The following is a 25,422-nucleotide window of genomic DNA, read 5'->3' as shown; positions in this document are numbered from 1 at the left end:
GGCCACAACGCTATGAGACTAGATATCAATTACAGGAAAAAAACTGTTAAAAAATACAAACACATGTAGGCTAAACAATATGCTACTAAATAACCAAGAGGTCACTGAATAAATCAAAGAGGAAATCAAAAAATACCTGGAAACAAAGGACAATGAAAACACGACGACCCAAAACCTATGGAATGCAGCAAAAGCAGCTCTAAGAGGGAAGTTTATAGCAATACAATCCTACCTCAAGAAAAAAGAAACATCTCAAATAAACAACCTAACCTTACATCTAAAGCAATTAGAGAAAGAAGAACAAAAAAACCCCAAAGTTAGCGAAGGAAAGAAATCATAAAGATGAGAAATAAATGAAAAAGAAATGAAGGAAACAATAGCAAACATCAATAAAACTAAAAGCTGGTTCTTTGAGATGATAAACAAAATTGATAAACCATTAGCCAGACTCATCAAGAAAAAAAGGGAGAAGACTGAAATGAATAGAATTAGAAATGAAAAAGGAGAAGTAACAACTGACATAGCAGAAATACAAAGGGTCATGAGTGATTACTACTAGCAACTATATGCCAATAAAATGGACAACCTGGAAGAAATGGACAAATTCTTAGAAAGCACAACCTTCCAAGACTGAACCAGGAAGAAATAGAAAATATAAACAGACCAATCACAAGCACTGAAATTGAAACCGTGGTTAAAAATCTTCCAACAAACAAAAGCCCAGGACCAGATGGCTTCACAGGCGAATTCTATCAAACATTTAGAGAAGAGCTAACACCTATCCTTCTCAAACTCTTCCAAAAGATAGCAGAGGGAGGAACACTCCCAAACTCATTCTATGAGGCCACCATCACCCTGATACCAAAACCAGACAAAGATGTCACAAAGAAAGAAAACTATAGGCCAATATCACTGATGAACATAGATACAAAAATCCTCAACAAAATACTAGCAAACAGAATCCAACAGCACATTAAAAGGATCATACACCATGATCAACTGGGGTTTATCCCAAGAATGCAAGGAGTTTTCGATATATGCAAATCAATCAATGTGATACACCACATTAACAAATTGAAGGATAAAAACCATAGGATCATCTCAATAGATACAGAAAAAGCTTTTGACAAAATTCAACACCCATTTATGATAAAAACTCTCCAGAAAGTAGGCAAAGAGGGAACTTACCTCAACATAATAAAGCCCATATATGACAAACCCACAGCCAACATCATTCTCAATGGTGCAAAACTGAAACCATTTCCACTAAGATCAGGAAAAAGACAAAGTTGCCCACACTCACCCCTATTATTCAACATAGTTTTGGAAGTTTTAGCCACAGCAATCAGAGAAGAAAAAGAAATAAAAGGAATACAAATTGGAAATGAGGAAGTAAAACTGTCACTGTTTGCAGATGACATGATACTATACATAGAGAAACTTAAAGATGCTACCAGAAAACTACTAGAGCTAATCAATGAATTTGGTAAAGTAGCAGGTACAAAATTAATGCACAGAAATCTCTTGCATTTCTATACACTAATGATGAAAAATCTGAAAGAGAAATTAAGGAAACACTCCCATTTACCATTGCAACAAAAAGAATAAAATACCTAGGAATAAACCTACTTAAGGAGACAAAAGACCTGTATGCAGAAAACTATAAGACACTGATGAAAGAAATCAAAGATGATACAAACAGATGGAGAGATATACCATGTTCTTGCATTGGAAGAATCAAGATTGTGAAAATGACTCTACTACCCAAAGAATCTACAGATTCAGTGCAATCCCTATCAAACTACCAATGGCATTTTTCACAGAACTAGAACAAAAAATTTCACAATTTGTATGGAAACACAAAAGACCCTGAATAGCCAAAGCAATCTTGAGAAAGAAAAATGGAGCTGGAGGAATCAGGCTCCCTGATTTCAGACTATACTACAAAGCTACAGGAATCCAGACAGTATGGTACTGGCAGAAAAACAGAAATACAGATCAATGGAACAGGACAGAAAGCCCAGAGATAAATCCACGCACATATGGTCTCCCTATCTTTGATAAAGGAGGCAAGAATATACACTGGAGAAAAGACAGCCTCTTCAATAAGTGGTGCTGGGAGAGCTTCCCTGGTGGCGCAGTGGTTGAGAGTCTGCCTGCTGGTGCGGGGGACATGGGTTTGTGTCCTGGTCCGAGGGGGTCCCACATGCCACGGGGCGGCTGGGCCCGTGGGCCTAGGCCGCTGGGCCTGCATGTCCAGAGCCTGTGGTCCACAGCGGAAGGGGCCGTGGCAGTGAGACGCCCATGTACCGCAAAAAAAATAAAAATAAAAAAATAAGTGGTGTCCCTGTTCCACAGGACAGCTACGTGGAATAGAATGAAATTAGTACACTCCCTAATACCATACACAAAAATAAACTCAAAATGGATTAGACCTAAATGTAAGGCCAGGCACTATAAAACTCTTAAATGAAAACATAGGCTGAACACTCTATGACATAAATCACAGCAACATACTTTTTGACCCATCTCTTAGAGAAGTGGAGATAAAAGAAATAAAACAAAAAACAAAAATAAACAAATGGGACCCAATGAAACTTAAAAGCTTTTGCACAGCAAAGGAAAACATAAGGCGAAAAGACAACCCTCAGAATGGGAGAAAATATTTCCAAATGAAGTAACTGACAAAGGATTAATCTCCAAAATATACAAGCTGCTCAAGCAGCTCAATATCAAGAAAACAAACAACCCAATCCAAAAATGGGTAGAACACCTAAATAGACATTTCTCCAAAGAAGATATACAGATCGCCAACAAACACATGAAAGGATGCTCAACATCACTAATCTTTAGAGAAATGCAAATCAAAACTACAATGAGGTATCACCTCACACCGGTCAGAATGGCCATCATCAAAAAATCTACAAACAATAAATGCTGGAGAGGGTGTGGAGAAAAGGGAACCCTCCTACACTGTTGGTGGGAATGTAAATTGATACAGCCACTATGGAGAACAGTATGGAGGTTCCTCAAAAAACTAAAAACAGAACTACCATATGACCCAGCAATCCCACTACTGGGCATATACCCTGAGAAAACCACAACTCAAAAAGAGTCATGTACCACAATGTTCATTGCAGCGCTATTTACAGTAGCCAGGACACGGACGCAATCTAAGTGTCCATCGACAGATGAATGGATAAAGAAGATGTGGCACATATATACAATGGAATATTACTCAGCCATAAAAAGAAATGAAACTGAGTTATTTGTAGTGAGGTGGATGGACCTAGAGTCTGTCATACAGAGTGAAGTAAGTCAGAAAGAGAAAAACAAATACCGTATGCTAACACATATATATGGAATTAAGGGAAAAAAAGAAAAAATGGTTTGATGAACCTAGGGGTAGGACAGAAATAAAGACGCAGACGTAGAGAATGGACTTGAGGAGAGGGGGAGGGGGAAGGGTAAGCTGGGACGAAGTGAGAGAGTGGCATGGACATATATACACTACCAAAAGTAAAATAGATAGCTAGTGGGAAGCAGCTGCATAGCACAGGGAGATCAGATCGGTGCTCTGTGACCACCTAGAGGTGTGGGATAGGAAGGGTAGGAGGGAGATGCAAGAGGGAGGAGATGTGGGGATGTATGTATATGTATAGCTGATTCACTTTGCTATACAGCAGAAACTAACACAACAATGTACAGCAATTATACTCCAATAAAGATGTTTAAAAAAGAGTAATAAAAATAATAATAGCAAAAACTTTTATAAGAATTAGTATGGGTAGGCACATGTCATCTCATTGATAACCTCACAATAACCTTATTATTTCTGCCTCTACAAAGGGAATGGAGGCACAGGTAGGTCAGAGTAACATACCCAAGACTACCCATGCTAGAAAGTGGCTAGTTCCAGCATTCCTTCTAGAACCACCATAGTGTGCTAATTCCTGGAAGTGGGAAAAGGTGAAGGAAGAGGAGACAGGGCAAAGGCATGGATGTGCATGAGAAACACATAGTAATCTGAGGTGACTGGAGCAGTTGATATAAATCTGAAAACATTTAAATCAGGTCATGTCACCACTCCCCATCACTGGCTGAGTTTAAGAGAAATGTAAACCCTGCCTACTCTCTCCAGAGTCAACACTCACCACTCTCCTTGTCTCTTACAGCTCCTCTGTCACATGGGCCTTTCAGTTCCTAAAACTCACCAACCTCTTTCTTGCCTCAGAACCTTTGCACATGGTGATGTCTCATTCTGACATACTGTTCCCCTCACTTTTCACCTAGCTAACTCTTGACCATCTTCTGGTCTCTACCTAATTATGATTTACTCATACAGGCCTTCCAAATTCCCCACCTTGTTATAATATCTCATAGCAGCACCGCTGGCTTTTCCTTCATAGCATTTACCCCACTTTGTAATTATCTGTGTAATGGTATGACGACAGACTGTAAGCTCCATGAAGGCATGGATCACGTCTGGTTTGTTTCTTTTTTTTCACCTGACGGACACATGATTAAACAGCAGAAGTTGCACCTAGAATTGGAAGGGCATAGTCTTTATCCAATGAACAATAAGAGGCAGAAAAATGTAGTCAAGGATTGTGACAAAATCATATATAGACTTAAATAAAGTACAACGAAACCTAGTGTAGTGTAGGTGATGGATGAGAGAAAGGCCAAGCGTAAAAGACCAGTTGAAGGTCACTTCAACTATCTAGATGAGAAACAGTGAGGGCCTCAACCAAGGGAATGAATTCAAGACCTCACAGGTGGTGTGACTGGATTGGTTCATTTGACGGTGTTTGTGTGTGTGTGTGTGTGTGTATAAGCCTGCTCTGTGCCCTCTGTGAACTATTATCCACTCAGGACGATAAAATAAAGTATTAAAAAGCAGACCTGTATAGAAAAACACGACGCTCTCCATAAGAGGAAAAGTTCAAAAAATAAAGACCAATCACTCTTCCTTGTCCTTGTATCCAAAGGGAATTAAGGAATGAGTAATCATTTTCCAGGGACACGCCCTCTTCAAGGGGAAGCTGGTGAAGGCAAAGATGAGGGAGGAGAATTGTATGGACAGACGGAGACTACAGACACACTTTCTAGCAATGGAATGGGGCTTTCAAAACAAACTTGGTAAGGGGGCATCACTCAAGTTTTCCTGAGAAAGGATAAGCCAAGAAAAGGCTAAGAAGAGAAAAAAATCGTATAGGGAGTGTAAGTGTGACCTTACCTAAAGTGTGACCTTAGCAAAAAGTGTAAAATAAAAATCTACACATTGGGGGCTTCCCTGGTGGTGCAGTGGTTGAGAGTCCGCCTCCCAATTCAGGGGACACGGGCTCATGCCCCGGTCCGGGAAGATCCCACATGCCGCGGAGTGGCTGGGCCCGTGAGCCATGGCCGCTGAGCCTGCGCGTCCGGAGCCTGTGCTCTGCAACGGGAGCGGCCACAACAGTGAGAGGCCCACGTACAAAAAAAAAAAAAAAAAAAAAATCTACACATTGTATGGAGATTGTGAGCCTCAAAGTTGAAGGAGACAACGAGCCGAAAGGTTGTAGAGGAAGATCATGAATGGAGGCAGCACGGGACAGCTTCCACTGAGCCCTGGGCGTGACGTCACCCCAGCAGCACCTCCTTGGTGCTCCTTGTCCTTCTTGGGTGCAGAAGGAGGAAGCAACTGCATGGGGACTGTCCTGCCATGGCAGGCATGGCTGCTGCTGGCTGCTCTGGCCACCGCAGATTCTATTCCTGAGTATATCTCACCTAAATAAGCTTTTCAACAATGGAAAGCTAAGACTTCAATCATCTTTGTCTTAGATCTTTAAAATAACACCCTTTTCTTGAAAATGGAAACTTCTTGGTACCTCTTCTCCCTAATTTCCCAAATTTGAGTGAAATCGAAAGGTTACTTTAAATATAAAGTTCATCTGATCAAGAGCATCTGGGAGTCTCTACAGTAAGTCTATTTTTATTTCATATTTAGCAGTAGTAAAAAGTGTACTAAGAGTAGATGGCACCAAGGAGCTGCCATTTTTCACACCTACAACCAGCATTCTTGTTTCCTCTTGCAAATGTCACAGTAAAAGAGCCAAAACTCCCAAGTTCTGTTTTCCCAGAGGCACTTAAAAATTATGTCTTGAGTGCTTCTGAGTTGTGACAGACCACCCCCACTTCTATCTACACCCCGACAGCCTGAAAATGGGACTGCCAGATGATGGATAAGGAATGGGTATCCATTCTGAAGGAGGAATGGGGGGCTTAAATGTACTGCTACTAAAGTTAATACAACTGATACATCATGCAGGGTGAGCTCTTTTCCTCACTCTTCCAGGGAATGGTCCTGCTTGGTTGGGCTCTGAAGGTAGTCAGAGTTCACGCCCTAACAGGAGGCCAAATGGGGTTGCCAGCCTTTAGAAAACTCGGTGCCTGAGTGGGGAGTGAGGGGAAGTTAAGAAGATGACCAGCAGCTGGGCAGGACAGCCCACGGGAGGGGGCACCTGTCTGCTTCCACCTGCAAGCTAAGGTCATGGATGCTCAGAAACCAGCTTCTGGTCCAGCGCTTGGAAGCTTAAAGGCTCACCTGGTTCAGACAGTGGTGGGTTCAGTATCAAACTGTCTTGACTGCTGGTGCCTATTTCCTGTTGCTGTGTTCCCACCTCACAGAAAAACATATCCCCGCTTAACCTTTTTATTTCATCTTATCTTGTTTTCTTCAGGGCGTGTTCCCTTTTTGCCTTACTTACTATCTGTAGTCAATGTTTCCTTCTTCCTCAGCAGTTTTAGTCCATACCTGTCTCATTTCCCTGTATCCATTCCTGTTTCCCTCTCAGTTACACATCTCCTCCCCCAGATTCTTTCTCCAGTCACGGCAAACTTCTTGAAAAAGGAGTCTGCACTTCGTAAAGCCTTCACAGTCTTACCTCAGGCTAATACAAAATGATTTCAAACCCTGTGCTTTAAGACAGGACCTAAACCGTGTTCACAAAGATCACTCACACGCTCCTAATTGCCACAGCTGATGACTTCTCAGTAGTCTGTCTTGATTACCCCTTTCCCCTTAAAACACTCCCCCTTCCAAGTCTTTTCACTTTCCTCTCCACATCTGGCCACTCTTTCTCCATCTCTTCCCATCATACCGTCAACACAGAGGATCCCACGATTCTGTCAACATTTCTCTCCTCACTCCAGTATGCATTCTTTCTCCTTGCTTCAGCTACAGCTTGTGTGCCAGTGATTCCCAGATTCGTATGACACTGACCCTGACCTCTTGATCCTGAACTAAAAGCCTGTACTTCTACCTCTTTCTTTTGGATACTTTACGAGACCCTCAAATTCAACAGTCAGAGCTAGACTCTCCTCACACTCAGTCAAATGTGGTACCGCCCTTTTCCTCATCACGTGATCATCAAGATCTGGTGATTGTAATGCCAGATGTCTTTCTGATATACCCCTCCGTGAGCTACTTCCATTACCTCTACTCTCGTCTAGGCCCTCAAACTGCTTTAACGGGACAAGAAGATGGTTAATAGAAGGAGCTTTGGGAATCAGACTAGCTGGATTCTGGTTTTTTTTCACTTAAAGACTTTAGATGGAGTCTTTAAGACTCAGTTTTCTCACTTGTCAAGTGGGGCCAGAATTTAGAACTATTATAAGAAATTTGGTGATCTAACCAAAATGTTATTCACAATGGTTGGCCCATGGTAGCCACTCAAAAATGTTATGTTTTTCACTCAGTACTCTCCTTACTTCCTCCCATCTCTGAGCTGGAGCTCCTGCCTTTAGCCCATCTCTCCTCTCCAATACACATTCAACTCTCACACCAATTACTTTCTAAATCAGAGATCTACTCATGTCAGTCTTTGGTTCAAAAAAAAAAAAAAAAGCTTTTCACAAATTTTCATTGCCCATATGACAAAAACCATCTCCTTAGTTTGGCATTTTTGACCCTTTAGAAATCTAACCCCAAGCTACCTTTCCAGCTTACAGATTCATCACTCCTTATTATATAACCTATTACCTAATGTACCTTACATTGTCAAGCTTGGTTTCCTTATCGCAGCCACCCTATCTTCAAGGTCTTCCTCCCTTTCATTTCTAGATGATGAAGTCATACTTATATTTGCATAAGCATCTGTCTCCCCCAATAAAGTCTAACTCCTTGGAAGCAAAGAACCTGCCTTATTATTCTGACACATTGCATCCATTGATACATTCATTCACCAAACTTTTTTTTTTTTTTTTTTTTTTTGCGGTATGCCGGCCTCTCACCGTTGTGGCCTCTCCCATTGCGGAGCACAGGCTCTGGACGCACAGACTCAGCGGCCATGGCTCACGGGCCCAGCCACTCTGCGGCATGTGGGATCTTCCCAGACTGGGGCACAAACCCGTATCCCCTGCATCGGCAGGCGGATTCCCAACCACTGCGCCACCAGGGAAGCCCCACCAAACATTTTTAAACTGAGAACCAGGCACTGTGCGAAGTGCTAGGGATCCAAAGCCAAAGAAGATATAGCCCACACCATTAACCAGTAGACCGTCTGGTTGGAAAGATGGGCATACAAACAATTCCAGTAGAGGGTGACAGGTGAGAGGATAGAGCAGTGGCTCTCAATCCTGGTCGTATATTAGAATTCCTGGAATCAATTTTTTAATCAATTTAAAAGAATGCTAATGCCTAGGTTCAACCACCAAAAATTCTAATTTAATTGGTCTGTGATGAGTTTTTTTAAAAGCTCTTCTGGTATAGTTATGATAGCGAGGGTTGTAAACCTCTGAGAAAGAGCTCTGTACACAACATGGGAGATATACCTTATAGCTGGCACTTTTGGTTGTTCCACAAATTCTGCCCCCTTTTGTACAACCCTCCTCCACATGATTTAGGAGACATTGCCTTATCCCCATCTCAGAGGTAGATTCTAATTGCTCTTTCTTGTCATTGGTTTAGGTGTAGGCAAGGACACCTGAGGGGAGGCTGGCTGTGAGAAGTTGGGAAAAGGTTTCCTAATCTTAAGAAAAATATACCAGGAGAGAGAGGTTTCTTTCTGCCTTTGGACACTGCTGTGCCTGGCTGTGACATCTGGAATCACAGCAACCATACTGTAACCATGAGGGGAGCCACTGGGAGGCAAAACTGAAATCTAGAAAGGAGCGGCATTCTTGATGACACTGTCAAGTCATTGTATCAAACTACCCTACTATCGGTCCACCTTGCATTTTTGGATGTGTGAAATAATAAATTTCCTAATTGTTTATGCTATTTTGAGTCAGTTTTCTGTTGACCTGCAGTAGATGGTATCCTAACTGATATACAAATAAACCAAACTTGAAGATCAAGGAAAGCAGTCCAGAGAAGGTGCTAATCAGAGGAGAGTCTTCAACAAGGCAGTCAAGAAGCAGGATAAGCAAATAAATAGGGATGGATATAAAAGTATACGATATTCTTGGAACTTCCTATAGTTCAGAATGGCTATTGCAAATAATATGAGTATGGAGATGAAGCTGGAGAGGAGGGAGTCTGGGGCAAGAACTTGAGGAGGCCTGTATGCTGTGAACTAGATTAAATATGGCCACAAAACCATTGCCACTTCTTCTATCAAGAAGGAGAGTCTATTTCAATACCCCATGAATCTGGCTGGCTTCATGACTTGCCTCTACCAATAGAACATGTCAAAAGGGATGTGACGTGAGTTCCAGAGCCAAGGCCTGGCTCTCTTTAAATGCTGTCCTGAGGCTGCCATATTGGAAGGAAGGCAATCTAGCCTGCTGGCAGATGAGAGGCCAGGTGGAGAACGGAGGTGCCTCAACTGAGCCAGCACCAAGTGCTGGGCATGTGAAGGAGGGTCCATGCCAGTGTGGACCATGCAGCTAGTCCATCCATCATGTGAAGAAGCAGCAAATGAACTTCCCAGCCAACCCACAAGATCTAAGAAATAATAAATCACCGTCGCAGTAGGCCACTAGATTTGGGGTGGCTTGTTACACAACAACAGATACCCGATATATAGGCCATGCCAAGATGTTTGGACTTTACTCTGAAAACTATGAGGAGTAAACTGATCAGACTCATGTTTTAGAAAGATCGCCTTGGCAGCAACGTGGAGAATGTCTTGGAGGGGGGTGCAGGGCAGAGGTAGAAGGACTGGTTAGAAGACTATTGTGTTAATAGGGTTGAGAAATAATATGAATCTGAACTAAATCAGTGGCAGAAGGAAGGCAGAGAAGAGTTAATATAGGGGAAAAATCAACAGGATGGTGAATATAGGTTATAGAGTGTAAAGGAGAAAATGAGTTAAGAATTACTTAAAGTTTCTGGATGCTGCAAACGAGGGGACGATAGTGTCATTCACTAAGAGAGGGAACTATGGGAGGAAGAGAAAGTCTGACCTAACTTTGGAACACCCAAGTGGAGATGTACAGCAAGGAGTTGAGAATACTCAATACGCAATAAATGTTTGATGAACAAATTACTATGGTTAATCTGGTTGGGAACTGAAGTATTCATTGCTATATGGCATAACTTGAGTCCTCTCTAAGACAAGTAAAGTTATAATGGTGTGAACTCATTTTATGGATACTTGGTCAGAACAGAAAGGAAAAAGAAAGATAAGATTTGATGTAGCCCAAAATGCTGATAAATCTGCATTGTTCAGTTTGTGTGCATTAATCTATAATTCTCAGGGAACATTCCTAGTATACAATGTTCTTACCTAAAGGCACTTTCTTAGTGTATCCAGAGGGTAAACTCTATGATACAGGTTCTCTCTTTTTTTTGGCTAGCAGATTCTTTACATGCCACCCAACCTGTAGAATAAGAAGGGGCTTCCCTAACTACATGCTAGAAAGAGTTAAGACTATCTCCATGTTGTATATTTTGCCAAATGAGCCCACTCTATGATTTACTAATATAATAAACTACAGAGGCTACAAACAACTTTAATATGCACATGTAAATATTGGCTTACCTTTGAAATTGATTAAAATAGCAAGTAAATGGCTGGGAACCAATCTCATCTTTCCAGTACTGTTGCCAATTCATGACACTTTCCAAGTTCTTCTGATTTTCTCTCTTACAGGGAGGGATATAGGAGCACTAACAAAACAGAACACAGAAAGTAAACCTATTATTCTATAGAATATTGAAATATAGTCCTTTTTAATAGACAGATGGCATTATGCTGATGGTAAATCTAATTCTGACCTACTTAATTTTTAATTTAACCAAATTGAAATTCCGAAACTATATTTCAAGTTTTGAATTTGGCGCAATTACAGAAAGTATTCCGATAACAAAAATACAGCCAAAAATAACTTTCAGTCATTACAGTATAAAGATACTTTATAAAGAATTAGTTACAATTTATTAGTGAATTTAAAGTGTAATACACTCTGTCTTTGAGGGCCTGCCAATCAACAAAGGGAGGTAACACAAAACTTAATTTTTATCCCCAATCTCTAATAGACCTTGATATTTTCTTCTTCCACTTTTTTTTTTTTTTTTTTTTTTTTGCGGTACATGGGCCTCTCACTGTTGTGGCCTCTCCCGTTGCAGAGCACAGGCTCAGCGTCCATGGCTCATGGGCCCAGCCGCTCCACGGCATGTGGGATCTTCCCGGACCAGGGCACGGACCCGTGTCCCCTGCATCAGCACGCAGACTCTCAACCACTGCGCCACCAGGGAAGCCCTCTTCTTCCACTTTTAACTAACAAATCAAGCACATAGCTCTCCACAGATACTGCTCAACTGCTGAAACTCCAGTTTTCTTTTCTTACATTTTCTTGGACAACAAAAATCAACAGAAAAGTTCCTCTCAAGTATATGATCAATGCATTTTGCTAACTGATGCCCTTTTCTAGCCATGCCTCTGACAAAGTAGTTCTCTCAGAAGGGACTTTATTACTCTAAGCAATATAGACTCAGCAGAATTAGAAAACTGCTCTTAACCTTAGATGTTAAAATTAACCCTTAGCATTCTAATCCATTTTCTCCATTTCAGTCTTTTATCATGATGATGATTAAGATGAAGATGATGTCAGCTTACAGTTGTTGAGTGTTTACTATGCAAGACACTGTAATAAGTACTTAACAGGCCTGACTTCCTGTACTTCCTACAACAATCCTCTACTGATCCCCATCCTACAGATGAGGAAACTGAGATTTCTGTCAGCTCTATAGCTGGAACTAGAGTCTGGTGATTCATCACATTTTACTCTCAGATGTTTTTACAAAGGTGTTCAGTATTAAGGAGCAGGAAAAAAATCCATTAGCTCTACAGTATAATTTGAGTTGCAGTATTTTAGAGCATATAATTTGTCAATGCCTTATCACTATTTTCTAGTAAAATACAAACTTTTTAGTACGATGTATAAAGCTCTCCATGAGGTCCCTGCCCTGTCCTCATCCTCACTTGAGCCTGGCATGCAGACATACAGAAGCACTTGCTCCCAAATCTGCCCCATGGAATCACACAGTATCATACTTGTCTGTTTTATGTCAGCCTCTCCAATTTGTTGACAAGTTGGGACAAGGGCTATTTTTTTCTCTTCTGTCTTTAAACTTAGGACTATACCTGATAACAGTGAAGTTTCAAAAATGTTGGTAAAATTAATTAATAACAACACACTTAGATACATCTTATTCAAGATGGTGAAGCTATTTTCACAGTGGTTAAACATTTAAAAATATATAAAAACATTTTAAATTTTAGTAAATTTGTTTATTTTTGTTATATGTAACAAATTCACAACATGTTATGCAAATATCGTCTCAATGCTTGAATAACTGCACATTTATCTTATGCATATATAGTTTCACTTCTACTAATAACAATAGTATAAAGCTAAAAAGTTCTGTGAAATTATGAATTCTGAGTTCTTCAAAGCAATAGTTGGGCTTAGAAGCAATGCAGACCATTAGATAGGGCTCCAGTCCTATTATTTGTTACATGTTTAGACTTGAGTAAATCACTTTCTTTTTCTGGATTTCATTTTTTCTAATCTGTTAAATCTCCAAAATAATTTTGATCTCTACATCTCTATGATTCTCTTCTTGGAGATACAAGCAAGAAAGGACCCAGCAGAAGGCAGGACTACAAACACCGTTGCAGTATTTTTCCCGAAAGAGATCCTGCCCACTGGGGAGATGGCTGGGAAGCTTGATGAAGCCACCATTCCAGCCAGCAAGAAGGACAAGTGTGGCAGGTCTTTACTTGGGGACCTGTAGTTTGCATTAGGAAAATGTTCATAAGGGGCCTCTGATTTTCCTACTGTTTATTTCCCATAATGTGCTGGACATTTCCCTTCCTTCTGTTAAAAATTCTTTTTCTATATAATGGTCAACTAGTTTGTAAAGTGAGAGTAGGCACCAAATGACTGTGCTCTTTGTAGAAAGGAGAAATTTCTAGATTTGGAGGCAGAAGCCATGAGGTATGAAACCCAAAAAATTCATCAGAGCTGTTTTTGCAATGGGCATACTCAACACAAGAGGTATACTAGACATTTTAGGGAATAACAATGAATAACCAAATGTAATTAAAGCAGATTTTACAATTTTGCAAGTTAACTCAGCCTGAATTCTTTACTATTCAGTTTTGGTGGGGATGGAAGGAAGAAATGGATTTAAAAGAAACGTCTCTACTGAATGACACTCTATGATCTGATCGGGAGACTCCCAACTATGTGTTTCGGAAAAAGTCAAACAAAAACTTTCACTGAGTGTGTAAAGTTTTGTATTAGGTATGTTGTGATTTTATGTGGGATAAAAGAAATGTTTCCTGCCTTTAGGAAACTTTGAGCTGGTATGGATGGATTTTTGGAAGCAAAGTACTCTTTCACGTTGGGGAAAATAACCTGTAATCAAAATTTAAGTATTTTTTCCATGACTGCATTCTTTCCAAAGAGTATCATAGATTAAATAAATAATGAGCTCACAATACTCTAGCAACTTCTAAAGCTCACATCGTTTTGAAAGGAAAATTGTTAAAAGGCTAAATTTTAGGCTCTTAAAAATCATTACTGTTTATTTTGTTATACCATGACTATCCATTTAGTCGGTCTTTAAAATTTCTGTGAAGCCTAACTCAGATTCTCCCTAGATTCCTTCTCAATTTTACTTAGTGGATCAGTGTAGATTGTTAGAATTTTAAAATAAGCTATAAATGAAAATTCAAAGTAGTGTTCTAGAAAAAAGAATTCGAAAATCAGTCATAGAAACCTTCCTTTCTAGGTTGTTCAAGTCTGATGGTTTTCCATGCACCAAAATGCTCCTTCATGAATCTCTCTCCTTTGGGGGAGGGGCACAAATAACAATGTATGTCATATCATCATCATCATCATCATCATTACAATGATCATGTGGCTAACATTTATTCACTATATGTCAAGCACCTCATTAATCCAAATCTCATTTAATTCAAATGAGCAAATATTATAATCACCCCCTTTTTAAAGATGAGGAAACTGAGGGACAGAGGGGTTTAAGAAGCTTTCCTTAGGTTACAATGGCAAATGGAATAGCTGGGGTTCCAACTGCAGAGGATTCTTAACCACTGCACCACACTACCTCCCTTTAGGGCATCCCAGTTTTCTCTCTTTGGAGCCCCCTGGTTTGGAGGTAAGGGAGATGTTCCGACTTCTGCACCCCTCTCTTGGAGAAATAGTATAACGTTTCTTTGGGAATGGAACTGGTGTAGTTTTCCTGAGGACTGGTGGGCTGAGGCTGTCTGTTGCAGCCCTTTGTTTTTCCAATATACTCCCAGAGAAATGCTTTGTAAGTCCTTGCTTGTTCCCTTCTGTCTCAATTTGGCTTCAGGGTTGGTTTTTGGTGCCACAGATGTAATTTCACTTCGGTGAATTTATAGACACAATGTGTTTGGTCATGGAGAACAATGAGCATTCCCTTGGAGAAACTTTTTCAACAGTTCTGACCTTTCTTTTTTTTTCATTTGCAAAGGCAGCATTTCCCAACTTCTAATATCATTATCGTCCAAATAACCTTCACTAGAGGCTGTGTCATTTGCTGCCTAAACTTGCATGAAATCACTTTCTTTAAAAAGTCAGGAGAAAAAGAAGCATGTGAAAAAATATATTTGTTTAGTGCCTACCTTTTAGAAAGAAAATTTGACTTTTGCATTCATGAAGGAAGTTGATGGGACCCAGTGGGCTCTTCTGAGAATATTAACATAAAGACTTTCAGTGAGTTTATTAAGGGAAAAACTATCATCACTTGATGTGGAATATTTGATTACGTATGTATTATCACTTCTTTTCCATTATCTTATTCTAGGGTTTATCAAGAATTGTAACAGTATTATTTTTCAGCCTACCACAATGAATTTACATTTTAATAGAACACTTCTTGAGTGGGTTCTTTGTGATGTGTCTTGAGGATTGCATTTCAATCATGTGGGCAGAGTAGGCAAAATTCACTTTTTTCCTTTACTGAGTCATTTTAAAAAACCATTGCACAAGACACGTGGTCTATTTAAACACTGGGGGCCGGGTTCTATGATAGGCATTACCTAAGAAAGAAATGAAGAAACTTTTTGGTTCCAGTTTCTTTCTTGACTTGACTTGGTTAGGGAGGGTAGTATTGAAAGATATAATACTGGAATGGGTTTAGTGGATTCGATACTTTCCAAAGTAAATTATTGGTTAGAAAATGAATTCTTAAAACATTATCTACAGGAACACAGGTTTGATTATATTTAATACCATAATCCTCCATTTTCTGAAATCCTGTAAGACATCTCTGTGTCAGCTATGATTTATAATATTAATGACATTTCTGACAATATAAACATATAATCAGAAAAGCACTAAAAAAAGAAAAAGAAAAAAGGGGAGTTCCCTGGTGGTCTAGTGGTTAGAATTTGGCACTTTCACTGCTGGGGCCCGGGTTTAATCCCTGGTTGGGGAACTAAGTTCCTGCAAGCCACACAGCCGAAAAGAAAGAAAAAGAAAAAGAAAAGCACTGTGGAATAAAAAGTATAACTGAATCATTTATAAACCACAATTTCACATGCCTCATGACTTCATTAATTGTGTGCAAACATGCATGCACACACACACTGTACACATGCATTCCTTATGAATGTAGGTTAATTGAACAAACATGAAATTATATGTCGGCTAAAAAATTCTAGGGCAGGTGGTTCCAGAATGTACACCCATATCTGAAAGCTAGATGGAAATACGCGTATGGAAGAATTTGAAGGTCAAATACATGGCTTAGAAAATGTGAAAAGTAAGGCTAACTAAGAATAGTTAGGAGATGCTAAATTAATAACTAAGGAGATGCTAAATTAGCTCTTCAGAGAGCAGGCTGGCCAGGGACAGAGAGGTGCCCAGCCTAAAACAGTGTTCATCAAAGTATGGTCCACAAACCACTGGCTGTGTCAAAAAGACCCACCCTTATGAGACTGATTCAGTAGGACTAGGAACCTGCATTTATTTGTGTATTTATTTTTGGCTGCGTTGGGTCTTCTTTGCTGTGCACGGGCTTTCTCTAGTTGCGGCAAGCAGGGGCTACTCTTCGTTGCGGTTCGCGGGCTCCTCATTGCGGTGGCTTCTCTTGTTGCGAAGCATGGGCTCTAGGCACACCGGCTTCGGTAGTTGTGTCACGTGGGCTCAGCAGTTGTGGCTCGTGGGCTCTAGAGTGCAGGCTCAGTAGTTGTGGCGCATGGGCTTAGCTGCTCTGCAGCATGTGGGATCTTCCTGGACCATGGCTCAAACCCGTGTCCCCTGCATTGGCAGGCAGATTCTTAACCACTGCGCCACCAGGGAAGCCCCAATAAAGCATTCTCGATTGCTGAGTACAGGATACAAAGATTAGATGTTACTCTAGACCCCTCTTCTTCCTCCCCTCCCAGGAGCACGTAGTGCAGTAATAGTAGCATATGCACAAAGTGCTTTGTGATTGCAAAAGAGGAGGCGAACATTTTGGCTTCGGGAGGGTAGGAGTGGAATAAGAGAAGGCTTCACAAAAGAGGTGACATGATTGTGTCTTTAAGGCTGAACAGGAGTTTGCTTCTCAGAGAATGGGTTGGGAAGGTGACAGTCCAAGAAGAAGAAATGGAATGTGATGGATGTTCCAGAAAGACTGAATCATCTAATGTGCTTGAAGGAGAGGGGCATGGGAGACGGCATTGGAAAATGCCCAAATTATCTGAACTACTACTCATGAAGAATTGTTCCTCTGTCCTTGCATGTCCCTGTGAAAAGCTGCTCAATACCTCCAGCAGAGCATTCCCACCCACCCCCAACACTCCTTTAGTTAGAATGTATTACTATGTGTTGGTATTACATCTGCACTTTTGTAATGTAACATTATTCATTTAACTTCTGGATTCAAGTAGACTGCTAAAGTTGGTGATATTATTAAAACTGAGAAAAGTTTGGAACAACATTCCACTTTCAAGAGAAAATAGTTCATTCAGCTCTAGAGTTGGAAAATAAAAATACAGTGTCTTTGCCAAAAATAGAGGTCGAATCTAAATAGAAGTCAAACCAAAACTAGAAGTTTTAATCTGAAAGAAGCTCAATAGTTATTAAGCATGGCAGTACATGTAAAAATTTGTTCAATGGCTTATGATGATAATTTAAAATCCTTGAGGAGATGGCCAATCCTCTTACGACCACACAGAACACAGAAATGAAACAAAACATCTTGAATGCTCATGCAGGCCTTCAGATAGGCTCATAATGTGTGTATATGTGTATATATATATATTTTAAAATGAAATACTACAACATCATTTCTGCATGAATGAAACCAACAAGCCCTGTCCATAAGTCCCTAGAACCAGGATTGATAGATGGGGGTGATGAAAAATTGATGCTTCCTATTTGTGGCAGAATGTATTTTCCAAAGATGGCTGCACCAATATCCATCCTATTTTACATGCTCTTACAATGTGACACTGACACTCCTCTATTCAGGGGTGTGGGTTTCCCTTCCCTAGAACATGGATGAGCCTGTGATTACAGAGAATGTGATGCTGTGTGATTTCTAAGGCTAAATCAGAAAAGAGGACATAGCTTCTGCTTGAATCTCTCTCTTGGGAATGCATGCCCTTGGGATTCTGACACTATGCTGTAAGGAAGCCCAAAGTAGCCCATGCAGAGAGATCACGTGGAAAGGCCTGTGTGGAGAATAACCAAGGCCCCCCAGTCAACAGCCAACATCAACTCTCTCATATGAGAGTAAATGAGCCTTCAGATGATTCTAGCTAGCCTCCAGCCTTCGAGTATTCTACAAGGACCTCAGACATCACAGGGCAGATATAAACTGTCTCCATTGTGCCCTGTCTGTATTTATGACCCACAGAATTTGTAAGCATAATAAAAATGATTTCATCCATCAATGATAATTTTTTTTTTTTTTTTTTTTTTTTAGGTACGTGGGCCTCTCACAGTTGTGGCCTCTCCCGTTGCGGAGCACAGGCTCCGGACGCGCAGGCTCCGCGGCCATGGCTCACGGGCCCAGCCGCTCCGCGGCATGTGGGATCTTCCCGGACCGGGGCATGAGCCCGTGTCCCCTGCATCGGCCGGCAGACACTCAACCACTGCGCCACCAGGGAAGCCCCATCAATGATAATTTTTGACAGTGACTAAGAGATCATAGGACCCCTAGGACTAAAAATGTGGAAAACCTTTAAGGTTCTCCTTGATCTACATACCGGAAAAAACCTGAGGTTTGATGAAGTGGAGTCCAATGAGTCACCATGATGCAAGACAGGACTCCTTACCCAGTCCCCAGACCTAAAGCTCCTTGAATGGAGGCAAGGCTGCTTATCCTTGAAAAAGACCTGTGGCAGCACCTCAAGTAATGCCTACTAAAAATCTTCTCCTACCCTTTCCCAAGAGAACATGCAAACATTTACAAGAGTAGCTGTGCAGTAGGGAAAGGGCAGCCATTTAGAGTATTATTGGACACTGGCTCTGTGCTGACCCTAATCCCTGGGGACACTAAGTATGACTGTGCTCAGAATGTGAGCTCATGGGGTCAGGGGAAAACGGAGTTTTGACCTAAGTTGATGTCACAATGGGTCCAGTGGGGCTTCCCTGGTGGCACAGTGGTTAAGAATCCGCCTGTCAATGCAGGGGACACGGGTTCAAGCCCTGGTCCAGGAAGATCCCACATGCCGCGGAGCAACTAAGCCCGTGCACCACAACTACTGAGTCTGTGCTCCAGAGCCCACAAGCCACAACTACTGAGACTGTGTGCCACAACTACTGAAGCCCATGCATCTAGAGCCCGTGCTCCGCAACAAAAGAAGCCACCACAGTGAGAAGCCCACGCACTGCAACGAAGAGCAGCCCCCGCTCGCTGCAACTAGTGAAAGCCCACACGCACAATGAAGTCCCAATGCAGCCAAAAATAAATAAAATAAAATAAAATAAAAGAGGGTCCAGTGAGTCCATGAACTCTCCTGTGGTTGATATTCTAAATGTACAGATGCAATACACATGCTTGGTCTGGTCGTACACTGGTCATAATTTCTACCTTGACTTCCTTTACCCATGGAGATAAGGCTGTTATGGTGAATGACTGAAACTACCTCCTTCCTCCCCAAATAGTAAACCACTACTGCATCCCTAGGGAAGTCACAGAGATTATAGGAGTGGGGATTCCTACCACATTAATGTTTAACCTGCCTATTTGGCTCTTGAAGAAGACATACAAGTCTTGGAGAATGACCGTAATGTTAAATGAATCAGTGGTAACTCTACCTTCAGTTGCTGTTTCAGATAACAGTCTCTTTACTGGAGCAATTAAACTTACCTCCAGAGCCTATTCTATGGTGACTGACCTGACAAATGCTATCTTCTCCATCCTTGACAGAGAGCACCAGAGAGAGTTTGCTTTTATCTGGCAAAGACGGTGTAGACTACTGTCTTACTCAGGTCTACCTCAACTCTCTCTGGACCAGGGACCTTGACCCGTCGCCCTCCCACAAAACATCATACTGTCTGTACATTGATGAGCTGATCAGAAATTAGGGAGTACAAACTGCTCTAGATTCCTTGGTAAAGTACTGGAGTGCCAGAGGGTGGGAAATGCAGCAGCCTGTTATTTCAGTGATGCTTCTGGGGGTCTCGTGGCACAGGGAATTTCTGGATATCCCCTTCAAAGTGAAAGACAGATTGCTGTACCTTTCACTCCTTAAAACTAAAAAAGAGGCACAATGCTTGATGGATCCTTTATACTTTGGAGGAAACATTTACCCACATTTGGGATTGCTCCTCTGACCCCTTACTGAGTAACCCATTTACCTGCCAGCTTTCAGTGGCAGCCAGAGCAGGAGAACCCGCTCCAGGCACTCCAGGCTACAGAAAGCTCTCCTGATTGACTTCTGTGGCCCAGGGCCTCCAATGGTATCCAAGGGGTCTGTGCCAGATTGGAGGGATAGATGGAGGCTGTAGAGAGCTCTGATAGCATAAATCAAACTCATGCTTTCTTTGACAAATCACTATCCTCCTTTTGAGAAACCCTTGGTTTGTTACTGAATGCCTGAACATGGGACACCCATTCACCATGTTATCCATTGTATACTGGGCTATTTGACCCACTGAGACATATAGGTGGGGTTTTCAGGGCTAAAGCAGGTCCTGCAGGCAAATAAGATTCACAAGAAAATGCCTCGCATTCCCAATGCACATTCTCTTTTGTACTGCAGCTTTCCCCAACTTGTCCTAATGTGCAGTTGTTAAAGTGGGCTTGTTTTTCTCATACCAAGACATACATACCTCCAGGAGTACTCTGCAGTGTGCTAGGGAGTACCTGAAGCCTATGACCAGTTTCGATGGATGAAAAAATTTGAGCTCAGTTTGAGCATAACTCCTGATTGTTTATTTCTCTTGAAAGGCATGATGTTGGAGGTATAGACCTACACTGATATATGGGCACTAGATAATAAATAATAAATTGCACTTTGAATAAACAGATTAGAGTATGTTAAAGCCTCAGAAACAGAACTCTGAACAATACATAAGATCCAAAAGGTATACTTCCCATGCACCCTTTCTCAGGAAGCTACTTGAGGATGTACTCCACCAAAGCAAAGGTATAAAGAGGAAGGCATGTGGTCAAGGAAACAGAGTACCTAACAGAAGAGAGACAGAGCAGGCCTAAGGTGCAACCAGTTTGGTTTGGGGCAGTAGGCTGAAGGAGTTCAGAAAAGTTATGCCAGAAAAGTTTTTTTAAAAGAGAAAAAAGTAGAATGAAACAGTTGCATATAATGAATAAGTATATGAAAAACAGTGTGCAAAGGAGTTTTACAATTCTGTGGGAGAATTTTGTTAAAGTAAGAGAAAGGTATACAAGGAAGTAAGAAAATATTATAAGGGGATGATTATCAGCTCAAAGAACATAAAAAGTTGCAATAAAAAAGAACAATACGGGCTTCCCTGGTGGCGCAGTGGTTGAGAGTCCGCCTGCCGATGCAGGGGACGCGGGTTCGTGCCCCGGTCCGGGAAGATCCCACATGCCACGGAGCGGCTGGGCCTGTGGGCTGTGGCCGCTGAGCCTGCACGTCCGGAGCCTGTGCTCCACAGCGGGAGAGACCACAACAGTGAGAGGCCCTCATATCACAAAAAAAAAAAAAAAAAAAAGAACAATACATAGTTAAAATAAGTTAAGCACTCAATGCTAATTTAGCCAAAAGTTATGATATTTAAAGGATGAAGGGAGGAAAAATGAGATGGTGTAAGAAAGCGAAATCCTCAAATTCAATCATAGGCAGGCAATTGTGTCTAAAATATATATATCGGCTTCCCTGGTGGTGCAGTGGTTGAGAGTCCTCCTGCCGATGCAGGAGACGCAGGTTCGTGCCCCGGTCTGGGAAGATCCCACATGCTGCGGAGCGGCTGGGCCCGTGAGCCATGGCCGCTGAGCCTGCGCGTCCGGAGCCTGTGCTCCGCAACGGGAGAGGCCGCAACAGTGAGAGGCCCGCGTACCGCAAAATAAATAAATAAATAAATAAAATAAAATAAAATAAAAAATATGTATCAAACTGACACAGCAGTGTAAAGCAACTATACTCCAATAAAAACAAACAAAAAACAGAAAAATAAAATATATACATCACAGAGCTTACTGTTTAGAAACATAGAGGTAAATACTAGGAAAAACAGAAAACAAAAATAGTTAAATACGGTTGTTTCTGGATGCCAAAAGGGATTGGGACAGAGGAGTCCCAACAGTAGTTCTATTTAGAACTTTCTCCATTTCCTCTATGGTAATTTGTCTATTTTTTTAAATCACTATTAGATTGTTTTAGTTTGGAAGTTTGTAGAGAATTACCATATCATCTTATGGTTTCAAATTTACTGGCATTGTATTTGATCAAAGTATTCACTTGAAATTATTTTAACTCTTCCTATATTTACAGTTATTCCCTCATTCTTGTTTCTAATTTTGTTTTTGGAGAGCATTTCTTTGGTAACTAAACTTGCTGAGTATTCATATCTGAACTTATCTTTCTGAAAAAAAATTCTGCATTCCCTGAACATGCTCAATAAATCTCCAATCAGAATTTATTTTTTAAATTTTTTTGCCATGCTGCTTGGCTTGTGGGATCTCAATCTCAGCTCCCTGACCATGGATTGAACTGGGGCCATGTCAGCAAAAGTCCAGAATCCTAACCACTAGGCCACCAGGGAACTCCCTCCAATGGAAATTTTGAAGCTCTGCAAAATTTTAATGCCATAAATTTGTGTTGTTAATTTTCCACCTAGCGGCTCTGCAAAATCAAATAAGTATTTGTTGAAAAACACGGAAGGGCAAGGTGCTTGACATCAACCAGAAGAAAACAGACATTCAGTACTTCACATGGGCATGGGAGAAAGAAAGCTCAATGGATGGAGGAGGTGGATGTCACCTAGGAACTAAGCAGTAAGTGCATGCACATGCACATGCACACACACACACACACACACACACACACACACGCCCCCAGTACTGTGTAAAGCCCTCCGACAACTACACAGAAAGTAAGCTCCAACCCAGCAGGGATTTCTTTTACCACTGCATCCCCAGAACCTAGAATAGTGTGCCTGCCACATGCAGGTCCTCCATAAACATCTGCTGAATTAATGATTCTACAGATATTTTAAAATAATGCCACCTGTAGAAGATTTGTACAAGTAGATATTTTCCTACCAGCTATGAAGATTAAGGAATGGAGAGTTGGAAATATTGAGATACCAGAAACTAAGCTGTTGTCTCAATATGACAAAGTTTGTGACAAAGTCCCTAAACTCTTTCCTTGTCCATGAAATTTTCCCTACTTGATGCCTCAGTAATTATTTAAAAATGCAAATGCCAGGGTTTATTTATTCCACAAGTATTAATCAATTATACTTTCTTGGATCATATTTATCCATATATTATCTATAACCTGTATTATCAATAATCCTTAGTCTGTGAAGAAACTGAGGATCAAGAGGTTGAGTGATTGGGGGCTTCCCTGGTGGCTCAGTGGTTGGGAATCTGCCTGCCAATGCAGGGGACACAGGTTCGAGCCCTGGTCCAGGAAGATCCCACATGCCACAGAGCAACTAAGCCCATGTGCCACAACTACTGAGGCCAGGTGCCACAACCACTGAAGCCCGTGCACCTAGAGCCCGTGCTCCACAACAAGAGAAGCCACTGCGATGAGAAGCCCGCGCACCGCAACAAAGGGTAGCCCCGGCTCGCCGCAACTAGAGAAAGCCCACTCACAGCAACGAAGACCCAACGCAGCCAAAAATACAATAAATAAATTTTTGAAAAAAAGAAAAAGAAAATTGAGGGATTGTTTAAGAAAAAAGGTTGAGTGGTTGGCCCAGAGGTGCACACATAGACTCAGGTGTAGGTACCTCGATTTCAACACTGCAGCCTTTCCCACTCTACCAGGCAGCTTCTAAAGGTCTGCTATGTGTGCAGCTCTGCCCTGAACACAATTAGTGAAACCTAAGGTGGTCCCTGGAACACGAACCGTAGAAGAGGCTTTCCATTCCTTCAATACTGTGGCAATGTAAACTGGTATGGATGAGGCAGGTATACAAGTACAACACACTGTGGTTTTCTCAAGTTGGTAGCTTCATCTCCAACACACTGATCCTCTCAGCTGTATTCTCTAGTTGTGCTCTGTGTGCTCCTCAGAGCATTTAACATTTCTGGGATTTCTCTCATTACAGAAATAATGTTTTACCAGCTATCTGGGCATCCCTTAGCTCCAGTCAAATTGACACAGAAAATTAACCATCACACATAGTCTTATACAGAAGAGATGATCATTTATTGCTAAGACAGCTTCACATAATGACGCTGAATACGGGTTATAGTTTTATTAGCGTAAACTCCTTGAAGGGAAATTGTTGTCACTTCACTTGATTGTCACAGTGGTTGTCAGGTATGCACACTTCAGTTACACATATTATTGATTGATTATTTCTGAGTGGTTGAACCAATTTTCCAGCAATCAGTAGGATTTAACATTTTCTCAAAACCTCACCAACACCTGTTCTTATGAATCATTAAGTTTTACCAATCTCATGGGTGTGAAATGGTATTCCATTATTGTTGTCATTTGAATTTCCCTGAGATTATTGGAATACAGCATTGTTTCACATTTATTGACCATCTGAGTTTTTTCATGAATTGACTGTACATAACCTTCACTGATTTTCCCATTATGTCATATGTCATTTTCTTAATGATTTGTCATTTTCATAAATGCTGGATAGTCCTTTGTTGATTACTTGTTTTACCATTATCTTCTACTAGTCTGTGGCTTACATTTTTACTTTGTTTACAATAATTTTAGTCATATGGAAATTATTGTTTTAACATGTTCAAATGTATCAATCTTTTCCTTTTATGATTTGTTCTTTAAGCCTTATTTGAGAAAATATTTCTTAGGCCTATGTCATAAAGATATTTTCCTATTCCAACTGCTGAAAGTTTTATAGTTTTCTTTTCACATTTAGGTTTTATTCCATTTGGAATTTGTTGTTATGGGTATGAAGTATGTATCACATTTTATTTCTTTTTTACATAGAGCTAATTGCTCAAGCATCATTTATTCATAAGGTCACTCTTTCCCTGATGAATTTCCCACATCTTCTATGTCTCTCAGTAAAATTTAATCATTTCTTGCTTAATTTCACTGAGGATATAATCTTTATTATTTCACTGCTATGAAATTTGTTAAGGCTTTCTTTATGGCGCAGAATGTGATCAGTTTGGGGAAATGTTATGTGGGCACTTGAAATGATGTGCACTCTGCTGCTACTGAATATATTATTTTATATATGTCAATTGGGTCAGTTGTTAAACATGTTATTCAAATCTGCTGGATGTGTATTGATATTGCTTTTGTCTGATTGTTTATCAGTTACAAACAGGTGTGTTAAAAATCTCTCATCATGATAGAC

The 25,422-nt window shown here is 40.8% G+C and overlaps 1 protein-coding gene across 1 annotated transcript in view; it reads right to left on the bottom strand.

Annotated features, from left to right (window-relative positions):
- The window catches only part of KCNMB4 (potassium calcium-activated channel subfamily M regulatory beta subunit 4), a 65,157-nt gene that overhangs the window by 30,335 nt on the left and 9,400 nt on the right, over positions 1 to 25,422 (bottom strand). Inside the window, exon 2 of the mRNA XM_059080270.2 lies at positions 10,968 to 11,095. Within this exon, the coding sequence (XP_058936253.1) occupies positions 10,968 to 11,095 (128 nt within the window). The remainder of the gene's footprint in view (positions 1 to 10,967; positions 11,096 to 25,422) is intronic.

The sequence above is a fragment of the Kogia breviceps genome, chromosome 12, assembly GCF_026419965.1.
Source record: "Kogia breviceps isolate mKogBre1 chromosome 12, mKogBre1 haplotype 1, whole genome shotgun sequence".
Lineage (NCBI taxonomy): Eukaryota > Metazoa > Chordata > Mammalia > Artiodactyla > Physeteridae > Kogia > Kogia breviceps.
The sequence above is the reverse complement of the archived record's forward strand: the minus strand, read 5'-3'. Positions and strand labels throughout refer to the sequence as shown.